The following is a 12,079-nucleotide window of genomic DNA, read 5'->3' as shown; positions in this document are numbered from 1 at the left end:
GAAGGCGCTCAAAAAGTCGTCCAGCGCTATGCTCGTTCGGCTATTTTTTCCGATGGAATAGCTCCTCAATCTCCCGGTCATTTATCATGAGTTTCAGTAAATTCCGCATGCGCTTCATGTTGGTGGGGTAAAAAAGTGACCTTTACTGGGCAAATTTTCGAGTTCAGTTCGTAATAATTAGCATAATAAAACTTAAATTAGACGGCATTCACATCAGGAAGTGGCAAAACCATAGTAGGAGTAAATTGCGCTGACAGCATGATTCTAAGTGTATTAGTTTTCTTGTTTTGTTTTTTAAATTATAATTCAATGACACGTTTTTTGGGACACCCTGTATATTAGCCGTTTGCACAATGTGCCTATTCCATTTTAACTATTTAGTCATAATAATTTTCAGGTATTTGACCTCATTTACCCTTATTAATCTACATTTCATCAATTGAATTAGAAGTAGACAATGGCTGACCTTTTCCTAGCAAGACACGTGATTACATTTATTTACGTTTACTTTTAGATCCCACCCATTGCACCACTCGACAATTTTGTTCATATCTGCTTGCAACTTTCTTCTGCCTTGTTCCGTGCTTATTGTGCGGAAGAAGGAATTCAATCCAGTATGTCACTGACAAATATTAAAAATTCAATTCAGCCTGACGACGAGGCATGGCCAATCAAATGTCAGCATTTATAAAATTACGAGCAGCGTTTAATGCACACAACACGAGAGATTACGAAATGGGAAAGATGCCACAGTGGGAAAAAATTCGGCCAGCTTTTGCAGATAAAACTAGAAACGAGAAAACAAAAAGCCCAGAGAGTTCTGTAACGGCTTTACAGTACTTCTCATGTTTTACAGACATATCGTGAAGGTAACAGAATTCTGTAAACAATTTGTCACACTGTATTGCAGATAACTGGGCATTTACGCGTAAATAGCAGAGTCCGCTAAGCCAGGATAAGGCTCCGTTATCAGTACACAAGGTCGCATTCTGTCTAATCAAGGCTTTTATTTATGTCAGCGTGCTTGCGACGCCATCGGCAATATTTACCAACGTCACACATGAGGGGGGGGGGGCAATATGTTAATAACGGCATAGGCATGCGATTCTAAAAGTGAGACTGTGCGTGAGAGAGAAGATGGTGACAACAAAAATTCTTGGTCGAAAAATGAGTAGTAGAAATTGCAGTTTACCAACAAGTACATGAGACCGAATCCGGATTATCGGATTAAACAAGCAGGAGGGGTGACAAGCTTTAGGTGAAATGGGATTGCCGTGCAATCTTATTATGCGAAACGGGACTGTCGGCAAGTGGGCGTTACTTAGGCCCCGCCCCGATGGTGACGTCTGCAAGAAATGAATGCGCTCGTCCGAAACAAGGACCCTTTACATTTGGAAATGAAAGTGTGTGCGATGGAGAGCGGATAATTCCTCAACGGACATTTGCTCACCTATTTTACGACGAGCCCACCCCTGACAGTTTCATATTATCTTCATCTCTTCCACTCTGTGAAACAGTGAATTATAAGAAGATAATAAGCGTTGTATTTTTCAGATTTGTTAGAAACGAATGCATCGTCCGACAGCTCATTAAAAAAAACAGTTTCGGTCTTCCCTTGGTGGGAGGTAGACTTCCATAACGTAAAATATGGCAATCTTAGATGCTGTCAGTTGTTTTGGCCCTTTACAGCCGTGGCCACAGCTCGCTTTTCTTTGTTGTTTGGAGGTATACTGAACACAAAATTTTAGTCGGCATTTGCGTGGTACTCATTTTCAAGAAACAAGGAAGCAAGGGAGTGGGAGGAAAACCTTGCAGTGCTTGTTATCTGTACAGGGAATACTATAAGGAATAACACCATCTCACATACACAAAGCCGGGTCGCTCCCTGAGATATGGAGTACAAAAAGGCCATTCCGACGTTTACCTACCCATGTAATTTTCATTCCTTGCAGTAGCTGTTGAAGCATACCATTAAAAAAAATCAAGACTCCAATAATTTGGCCCCAAATTTTCACGACACGACCATAGGGATTATATGCGCTCCCAGTGCATTCGCGAAGTGCAGTCGCGAAGTCCGTCCGCGAGTTGAAGTCCGTGGCTGGACTAGTTTACTTAGCGCTGAGCCCGATATTATACTCTTACGGCATTTCGTAAAAGCAGCACAGGTACACATTATCTGTATTCGCTTTTGCACTTGTCATGCACGCGAAATTTTCGCTAGTTAAATCAGTCTGCCTCGCAACTATTAAAGGTATTTTGGAAGTAAATGAAGGACCAATAAATGCTTTCGATAAACGAACTTTCTTCATGCCTCCAGCCACTCGACCAGCCTCTAAGGCCCCTTTTGCGTCTGTGTTTTTTGTTTTTTTTAAGGAAAAGCAAGTCGGCTAAACCTTTCTAACCTAACTAACCTGTCCTCCTTTTCTCTTTTCAATAAGCATATCCCCCCTGTTGATACCAAGTCGAGAAGAGACGTGACTAGTTACGACGATGTTCATTTCCAGAATGAATAACGCTCGCGACGGATGATAGTCAGGATGTGATGTGCGAGACATGCGCTCAGTCGTGTTGTACTCATGATGATCATGATATGTCCGTTGCATTAGCAACAGACTGCGGACCGGCAACGTGATGCTGTTGTATCTCAAGTGGGTACAGCGACCTGCTAGCGCGTCTAGTCACATGCCCAGTAGACGTTCGTACTGTATATGACCGTACCGTCCCATCTTGTCCCTTGTGTCCGGATTGAATGCGGACCAGAGGCCAGAACATCCTTGGCTTTCTGTCTTCTGAAATCACGACGTCGCCTGGCGACATAGTCTTCCCCCTGTTTTGTTTGCACTGGTTGGCTGAGCGGAGCTCCATAAGGTAATGCCTCTGCCACCTTCGCCATGCTGCTTGGAGCAATGTTGCACGTTTCTGCCATGTGCGATGGATGGGTTCCGTCTCCTCTGTTGTCATCGCTGGAGGCACTATGGTAAGGCGTCTCCCTGTGATGAACTCCGCTGGTGTTAGTGGAAGAATCTCATTTGGGTCATCGTACACGTAAGAAAGCGGTCGAGAATTAATGACGGCTTCCACCTCTGCTACAATTGAGACCAGGTCTTCATACGTCAATGATTTTCTGCCGATGGTTTTCCTCAATGCCTGTTTCACAGTCCTTATCAATCTTTCATAGAATCCACCCCACCACGGTGCATTTGTAGGAATGAACTTCCAGCTCACGCTGTTGGTCCCAAGCCAGTCCAGCACTTCATCGTCTCGTATACGTCGCCATAATGCAGCAAGTTCCTTGTTACATCTTTTGAAGGTGGGTGCGTTGTCGCTGTATATCACTCTAGGCATCCCTCGCCGTGCGAAGAATCTTCGTAGTACGTGAACGAAACTTGCTACCGACATGTCACGGGAAACTTCTAGGTGGACAGCCCTTACGACAGCACAAGTAAACATGGCAATGTACACTTTCACGTTGCGTTGATGACTGTGCGTGTCTCTGACGTATAGAGGTCCTGTAAAATCCACTCCTACAACGGTAAATGAATGGCATTGTTGCACTCTGTCAGCAGGAAGTGGTGGCGTGTTCTCAGACGTTTTTGTCTGGTTGAATCTCCTGCAAACGGTGCACCTATGAAGAATGTTCTTCACCACCTGCCTTCCTCGAACTATCCAATAGTTTTCCCCGAGCTTTGCAATAGTGTGTGCTACTCCTCCATGCATGACCCTTCGGTGAGCTTGCTCGACGAGTAACGAGACGTAGTGAGCATCTCGTGGCATGATTATGGGGTGCTTTTCATCGAACGTAAGATTTGCCATCTGTAACCTCCCTTCAACCCTCATTATGCCGTTCTCATCAAGAAACGGTCTGTACTTCTGCATGAAGTGTCGCTTTTTTAGTGATTTCGCGGCCTTCAGGGTTTGATATTCTTCAGGGAAAGCTGTGACTTGTACATGTCGGAGCCAATAGTTCTTAGCGTTTTCAATCTCTTCCGTGCTAAGTGGTCCATCGATAGAAGCCCCTTTACAGTTTCCACAAAATCTTTTTATCCACGCTGTTACTCTGTGGAGTCTATGTAGTGAGCTGAAGTTCGTGCAGCAAGTAACTTCTTCCGCTGGCGCCGTCGTTGTTGCAAGTGCTGTTTGCTCATGTTTCGCTTCTTCCCGGCAGCTTGGTGCTTCGAAGCACTGTTCAGGCCATGCTTGTTCATCTGTGAGCCAATTAAGGCCGTTCCATCACTTGTCGTTGGTCGTGAGTGTAGTCAGTCGAAGACCTCGAGTGACCATGTCCGCGACGTTTTCGGTCCCAGGACAGTGCCTCCATTGTGTTGGTTTCGTATACTTCTTGACTTCGTTAACTCTCCTTCGAACGTACTCCTTCCAATTCTCACTCTTACCGTGTAGCCAATACAGTACAATTGTCGAGTCAGTCTAGAAGAAAACTTGTTTGATGCCTGGGAATGCGTCCATCAACATTCTTGAAATTTTCACAGCTACAACAGCGGCTTGGAGTTCCAACCTTGGAAGCGTCTGCTTCTTGACTGGTGCTACCCTGGCCTTTGCCAGCACTATGTTTGAAGAAGCAGAGTCCGATGTTTTAATAACCAGGTACGCAACGGCGCCATACGCGTTGCAACTTGCGTCACAGAAAACATGCAACGATACATTCGTCGTCCACATGCCGTAGTACCTGTTGATCTTGATCTCGGTAAGGTACTGTAAGTCTTCATACCACCTTTCCCAACTCTCCTGTAGGTCCGCCGGAATAGGTTGATCCCAAGTGAGACTTTGTTGCCACATTTTTTGCATGTAGATCCTTGCAGCGATCGTATACGGTGACATCAAACCTAGCGGGTCGTATATGCTTTGAGCCGTCTGCAACACCTTCCTCTTCGTCCATACAGCAGGCCTTCCACCTTGAAGAAGGTTGGTAGCATTGTAGAAGAGGGAGTCCTGCTCCGTATCCCACTTCATTCCCAGAACCTTTATCACGCGGGAATCTCCAGCGAAGGGCGAGACTTCCTCCGGGTCCTGCAGGTACAAAGCGTTCAGCCGTGCTGAGTTGGAGGCCCATTTTCGCATGTTCATGCTTCCCTTCTGCATTATATTCTTCACCTGGTTGTACACGTTGATAGCGGCTTCCTCGCAGTCAGCACCAGATATAAAATCATCGACATACGTACAATCGTTCAACAGTCTTGTTGTTTCCGGATACTCTACTTCGGACTCTCTCAGCAGTTTCTTCAATGTCGCCGCCAACAGGAATGTGCTAGGACCAGTCCCGAACGTGACTCTCGTCATTCGCCATATTTCCATCTTATCGTCCACTCCTGTGGGCATAGCTTGATACCAGAGGAATCGCAGGGCATCTCGGTCTCTTTTGTGGATGAGTATTTGGAGGAATGCCTTTTCTATGTTGGCAGTAAAAGCAACAGCATGTAGTCTAAATCTCAGTAGGAGAACGCTTACATTCGGGTTCATATTGGGTCCGATGTGAAGATTCTCGTTCAAGCTGATCTCTTGAGTTTCATGAGCGGAAGCGTCAAACACGATACGACATTTCGTTGTAATGCGGTCCGTGCGAATGACCGCGTGGTGAGGTAAGTAGTACACTGGTCTATCAACTTGATCGTGATTGTATTCGTTCTCTGGAACCTTTTCTGCGACGCCGTCAATTAGATATTTGCGGATAGCATCATCATAAGTCTTGAGCAGGTCGGGCGTACGAAGTAAACGGTCCGTCAAACCTTTAAGTCGTTTCCGTGCGTTTCGTTCATTTGTTCCAAGGTCTATGTCGTCTTTCCAAGGTAGCCGTACTTCGTACCTTCCGTTGACGTTCACGATTGTACTATTAAACCTGTTCAATACCTCTCCTGCGGTTTTGTCGTCGTAATCGCCTTCGTCCTCTGGACCCCAAATGTTGTTAATGCATTGACGTTGCAGGCCTTGCCGGACACAGAGCATTACAGCTTGCTCCTGGGCATGAGAATTCATCGTGTCGTTTACGACGCCATGCACAAACCATCCTAATTCGGTGGGGGACACAGACTAAATCATCATTAATTCTCCTGATGTCATCTTGCACGAGTCTCCAGTACCAATCGGTCCCAATGAGAATGGAGATAGGAAGTTCTTGATCTGCCGTGGTGACATTCGATGCTTCCTCAAGTAGGAAAGTGCCCTTGAGATGCTCTTGACCGATGACAGGAAGTACGTTGGCGCATATTTGCTGCGTTTGCAGGACGTCAATTTCTACGGCAGTGCCCTGTGTAGTTTGCAGCTTGACCGAAGTTTTGCTCAATGCCTTGGTGACTGTTGCTCCACCGAACGACCCTATGCTGATTTTTTCGACTCCGTGCGAGCGGCATCCTAATTGCTTCGCGAGCTCTTCGGTGATGAAACGGCGTTGGCTACCGCTGTCAAACAGAACGCGTACCCAGCATGTGTTTTCAGGTCCCTTCGCGCATGCCATTATTGTGCCTAGAATTATCGTGCTTGACTGTTTAGAGGGAACTGCGGAGGCTGCTAAAACCACCTCTCCCGGGGGGTCGACCGGAACAGTGTTGACTTGTACTTGCTGGGTACTCCTATTGCGTATGTAGTCTGGGTCACAGAGGCTCGTAGCGTGTCTTCGGCTGCACTTGCGACACCTGATGTACGACTGACAGCGACTAGCAATGTGATTTCGTCTCGTACATTTTAAACAGCATCTTGCTTCAATTAATAGGCGCTTCTTCTCCTGTAGTGGGATATCGCTGTCGCAAGTGACCGTCCGATGTTGATCTGACTTGCAAAATAAACACGATTCATGATTTGCATTATTTGGTGTCCGTGCATTGTTGGCGTTTAAAAGAGCAGAGGCCGTTGGCATATCGGTGGTTTTGACCTTACGAATATTCGGTTTCCCTTCGTGCTTCTCCTCACTGGTATACCCTAATGCATGTTCCTTGGACACTATTTTTACTCGCAAGTAGTCCATCAGGTCCTGGAAGTCCTGGCTGTAAAGGTGTAACGCACTGCCACTGGCCACATCTGCACCGCGAGTACTGTCATTAAATTCTTGTCGTTCCTGATGTTCAATGACCATGTCTTGGGGCAGCTTGCTTAAAATGATGGGTCTAAGTAGTGCGCTGTAGCCATCGGTTGATATGCCCAAAACCTGAAGGCTTCGTGCCCGGGATTGAATTTCATTATAGAATTGCCGCAGTTTCGAAATATCTGCAGGATCCGTGACTGGGACCATGTTTGTCAGCTTCCTTATGTGCTCATCAGCTATGCGTGTGGATGATCCATATTCCTTCTTGAGAAGTTCAATTGCCTCGTTATAGCAGCCCTCATTCAAATTTAATCCACGGATGAGATCAGCAGCGTTCCCAGTTAACAGAGACGTCAAGTAACAGAACTTTTCAGTGGCGGTAAGCGCGTTGTTGTGGTGTACTGCAACTTCATAACGTGTCCAAAAAGGAAGCCATGCGTCTATGGCGCCATGGAACTTCGGGAGCTCTAATTTTGGCAGCTTTATCTTATTGTCCCTATGGACAGAAGCAGCTGGAACAGGGCTGGGGTTCAAAGCCACCGAAGTCGACGCGCCCGTCGAAACTACTTGGGAGCGCAGATCTATGCGAGTGATGGTCTCCAAAATCTGATGGCGGTATTCGGTCGTGGCAGTCATCTCGCGTTCATATTCTTCGTCAGAGAATTTATCCTTGAGCTCGCTGTCAACAGCCTTCAAATCTCTGGAAATATCTTGGAGCTTCTCTCTTAGTATAGCAATTTCTTGCGCGGTTGTACCGGCAGCTTCCAATTTCTCGTCGATATCGTTCCTCAATCTTGTTGCTTGTGAGCGTAAAAATTTCCTGTCTCTCTTCAACTTGTCCATGGCCGACTGGATTCGAATATCCACGGGAGTAAGTCAAACCGTAAAACTCACCGTGGCCAACAATGCGAGAACCAGGGCCGTAATCCTTGTATCCTTCGTTCTTTTAACCTTGAGTATCCTGGTCACGGCACCAATTTCTGTTGATACCAAGTCGAGAAGAGACGTGACTAGTTACGACGATGTTTATTTCCAGAATGAATAACGCTCGCGACGGATGATAGTCAGGATGTGATGTGCGAGACATGCGCTCAGTCGTGTTGTACTCATGATGATCATGATATGTCCGTTGCATTAGCAACACCCCCGATAAACACTCATGCTCCGCCTTTCGACGTAGCGCACTACCACTTGAGTCCTACATTGCTTTTATGCTTGTGCACATTTAGGAATTATTTTACTGTTAAGGAGCTACAGTAATGCACGAGGTTGAAAACATGACGCAGAAATTTGATGTTTCCCGGGTCCTACCAGTCAACCACCCCTCCTCAAACCACAGTAAGGCAAACAACAAACTACTACTCTATTGACAAACTACAACTCTATTATACGACACCTAGATTGCGAGAAAAAACAAACAAAAAAACAGGCACATATAAAACTTGATGAGCATTTGTCCGCCTTGAGCGTTCGCATAGTGAGCAAATGTCCTGGATCCGTGCGCGATACCACTAATAATAAAATGAATAGGTTATTACCGAGTAAACGTTTTCGTTGATTTATGAGCTCGCAATAAAGTTGTTGTTGTTTGATTTATGAGTGGCTGGATATGGATGGATGGACGAAAAAAAGGGTAGGTCCTCCACAGACTGGACACGGAAATGGATCACCTACTACTATGCAAAATCACTAGCGCTGACACAGGTCTTTCGTGCGGCTCAGAGAATTTGACTGCGAATGAAAAAAGAAAAAAAAGGGGGGAGATTTTTGCTAAGTTGAAAGAAAAGAAGGGTACGCCGCAGTGTTATACGTAATGCCGTTACAGTAATCGATACTTTATTTCGGTACCGGAGTGCAGATCGCGATATTTTGCTTGATAAAATATATATGCTCGGATGAAACCAACAAACTTGTAAAGTTTTGTGAAGATGCGAAAGTGATTTTTGGCAGCATGACAGGGGACCGCCTTCTTTTCTCACGTGACACGGATCAGTAAGCGAAGTAAGACTGCCTGTAGCATACATTAGGCCAAATGGGACCCCCTGCAGTTCGAAGTCGATGAACCTGCTAAGGGATCGCAAGATAATCCGCTAAAAAGCATTAGGCGAAATGGGAAGACACGCTCGGGGTCCCTTCTTTTCGAATAAAAAAAAACATAAATGTATTGCATCAACTTGGCATACGAGGTTGGCATGTGTGGCAAAGGAAAGGCATTGGAAAGTGGAGTTCGAAAAACTTTTATAGCGCGCACAGTGACGTTTTCTTAGAGACTGAGTGAAATTAGTCATCATTTATCACGGTCATTTTGAACTACTGCTTCCACTGTCATAGTCTTGTAACTGCATGCAAACTGACGACCACTTTTGATCACACAGAGTCGACCATTTTCGTTGCCGTAAGACATCGGCCGACAGCCGACAGCCCCGTTTCCACACGCACGCGGAATATTTAACGTGCTAATCGCTACTGTGTGCCTTTTGAAGCAGGGTTTTTCTTTGTTTTTTGCTCTTTTTAGCAAAGTAAAGGTGATTCGCTCCATGTCCTGGCAAAATATAAATGAAATCAGAACCGGGTTTTTTTCTTTTCGAGAAATGTAGCGCAAAATCCTTGTTTTTTCGAAAGATACCCATAATGCATATTTCAGCAGACATCTGCAAGAAGTAAACGCACCACCACGCACGATAGGCATACCAAATGAAAGAACATTAAAATTTGAGTACACTCGAGCGACATCTGCAGCCAGGCAAATGGCGCGTTGAAGTTGGAACAAGGACTGCGTCTGAGAACTCACCCGTGGTCGACCCGAGAGCTGAGGGCAGCGGCGTAACCAGAAAAAAATATTTCGGGAGGGGCTCTATGGGGACTTGTGGGGGGGCACATGTTCACGCTTATCGAGAGCGATAAGATTGTGCGTGGACTTCCGGGACACGCCCCCGTGTTTTTCTCTTTGGTATTTAAGCTGTGAGACAGTCACGGGACGGGGGAGTCTTGTCTGGGGCATGCAAGGTGGTCGACGTTGTGCAGTGCTCAGATTTAAGTGAATAAATTACTCTCCTTGTTTCTCTTGTTCAATTGCTGTGTCAGTGTTCTTCGGGGCTACGGCGGGTCGAATACGGAACCACCCCGGGTTTGTGGGCCGAGGTTCCCACAAAATTGGCGCCCAACGTGGGGCCACTGCCTTGCAGTGACCGCACCATGGGGCATAGAACTCAACGAGGATGTGCTTGTGTTCCTTCACAACATCGTCGAAATTGGAGCTCTTCAAGACGAGGACGTGTTCTTCTGTCTCAACATCAGCTGTCCTAACTAAGTATAAGCAGCATAAAAGAACAACGCTCTCTACTAACGTGATTGTAATTACTCGCTAAAGCCCCTTTAAACCTGTCAGCGGTCACAAACGTGGCAAAGGCCCCACGTTGTGCACCAATTTTGTGGGACCCTCGACCCACAAACCAGGGTGGTTCCGTATTCGACCCGCCGCTACGCCTGAACCTGACGGTACCGACATTTTAGGGCTACAGCGACGCCAAGTCCGTCGAAGATTTCCTTGCGAACCTGGAAGCCCATAGCCCATAGAGCCCTGCACCATCCGCGGATGGAAGCGGATATCCGCAAGATAGTTGCAGATTCGGATGAAAATTTAGCACTTTCTGCGGTGTGCGGATCGGATGCGGAAGGCTCGGCGTCGGATGCGGATCGGATGCGAAAGCAGCAGATCGGTAGCGGATCGGATGCGGATATGCCGCGTGCTGCAATCTTTCCGCCAGCAATTGCGCGCCGACAGCGAGCGCATGCTCGGGTACACCTTTGACCGTGCACGGCCACGACGGGAGAGGAGGCATTCTGGCGTCTCGAACCACGCGAGCACCGGCGAGGTAGTGTTCCACGCGTTCCAGAAGTCTCTCCATATCGCGTTTGTTGAACGGTTGTTGAAATGTTTTACTTTGCTTGTCGTCGAGAGTCGTTCCGTAAGAGCACGGAGGCATCCGAAATGACACCAACATGCGGTATTTATGCGTCATTCGAAACGTGCGGATCGGATGCGGATGGTGCGTTTTGTTCAGCGGATCGGATGCGGATGTAAACTGTTGTATATGCTGCGGATGCGGATCGGACGCGGATAACGTGTGCGCGGATGCGGGTCGGATGCGGATGCCAAAATCTCATCCGCGCAGGTCTCTATACCACCAGACAGCCGTTGGAGCAACCGACAAAGTCGTCCTGCACCGGATACTACCCGCTGCATTGGTAAGCTCAGCCGCTGTGTGGCGCCGGTCTCAACCCGCATTTCCGTCCGTGACTGAATTTCAGCGGCTGTTTCGGGAGGAATTTTTGCCCCCGGATTACGAAATGCGTATGCGCGAAGAGCTTGCAGCCCGAACGCAGCATAGTGATGAGAGCCTTTTGGAATACATTCGGGCTATTCAGGAACTGTATCGGAGAGTGGACCCTCTCGTAGACGAAAAAGAGAAGGTGCCACGCGTTATCCGACAGTGCCACCCTCGGTTCAAGCCATATTTACGGGGTCGAAGTTTTACTTCCCTGTCTGAGTTAGCTAAGGAAGTGCGCAGCATTCAGGCCGACTTGCTAGCTGAACTGCGTTACCGCCTACCCCCTAGATCGGAGGAGACTTTTGAGCCTAGTTGTGCATGGGGCGGACCGGTACAGACAACGGAGCTGCGTCCCCGTTGACCTGCAGGACCGAATAGCGGAGCGTCAGCAGGTCCTTCACACCGCTCACTCGATCCTTTTGCGCACGAGCAAAGGAACCGAGCAAGGCTTGTTGAGGAGACTTCGAGCGCAAGGCAGACTGGTAGCGAGCATCGCCGAACGCCAGGATACCGGCGCAACGACAGGTCTGAGGGATCAACCCCACCGCGCTCGAATGGACTAAAACGCCGGGAGACCGCGTTGTTACGGTTGCGGGGAACGCGGACACATCCGTCGGAACTGCCCGCATCGTACTTCGCCCACTCCCGAACGAACCCACCCGGGAAACTCGGAACGCCGACGGCGGTAACCTCAGATTACGCATTCCCGTCGTCGGCC

At 47.6% G+C, this 12,079-nt stretch overlaps 1 protein-coding gene across 1 annotated transcript; it reads right to left on the bottom strand.

Annotated features, from left to right (window-relative positions):
* Window positions 1-4,425: 4,425 nt before the first annotated feature.
* On the bottom strand, window positions 4,426-7,873 carry LOC135375205 (uncharacterized). Its single transcript, XM_064607961.1, has 2 exons — window positions 6,017-7,873; window positions 4,426-5,970 (listed from the first exon to the last, which is right to left on the bottom strand). Exons 1-2 carry the CDS (start codon window positions 7,871-7,873, stop codon window positions 4,426-4,428), a joined length of 3,402 nt encoding a protein of 1,133 aa, XP_064464031.1.
* Window positions 7,874-12,079: the final 4,206 nt, after the last annotated feature.

The sequence above is a fragment of the Ornithodoros turicata genome, chromosome 1, assembly GCF_037126465.1.
Source record: "Ornithodoros turicata isolate Travis chromosome 1, ASM3712646v1, whole genome shotgun sequence".
Classification (NCBI taxonomy): Eukaryota; Metazoa; Arthropoda; class Arachnida; order Ixodida; family Argasidae; genus Ornithodoros; species Ornithodoros turicata.
Note: the sequence above shows the minus strand (reverse complement) of the source record. Positions and strands in the feature narration are given on the sequence as shown.

Excerpts from the sequence above, each read along its gene's own strand:
- LOC135375205 (XM_064607961.1), bottom strand. The coding sequence starts at position 7,873 with ATGGACAAGTTGAAGAGAGACAGGAAATTTTTACGCTCACAAGCAACA. Across the intron at positions 5,971-6,016 it reads TCCCCCACCGAATTAGGATG|GAGCAAGCTGTAATGCTCTG; the intron begins GTTTGTGCATGG and ends TCTCATGCCCAG.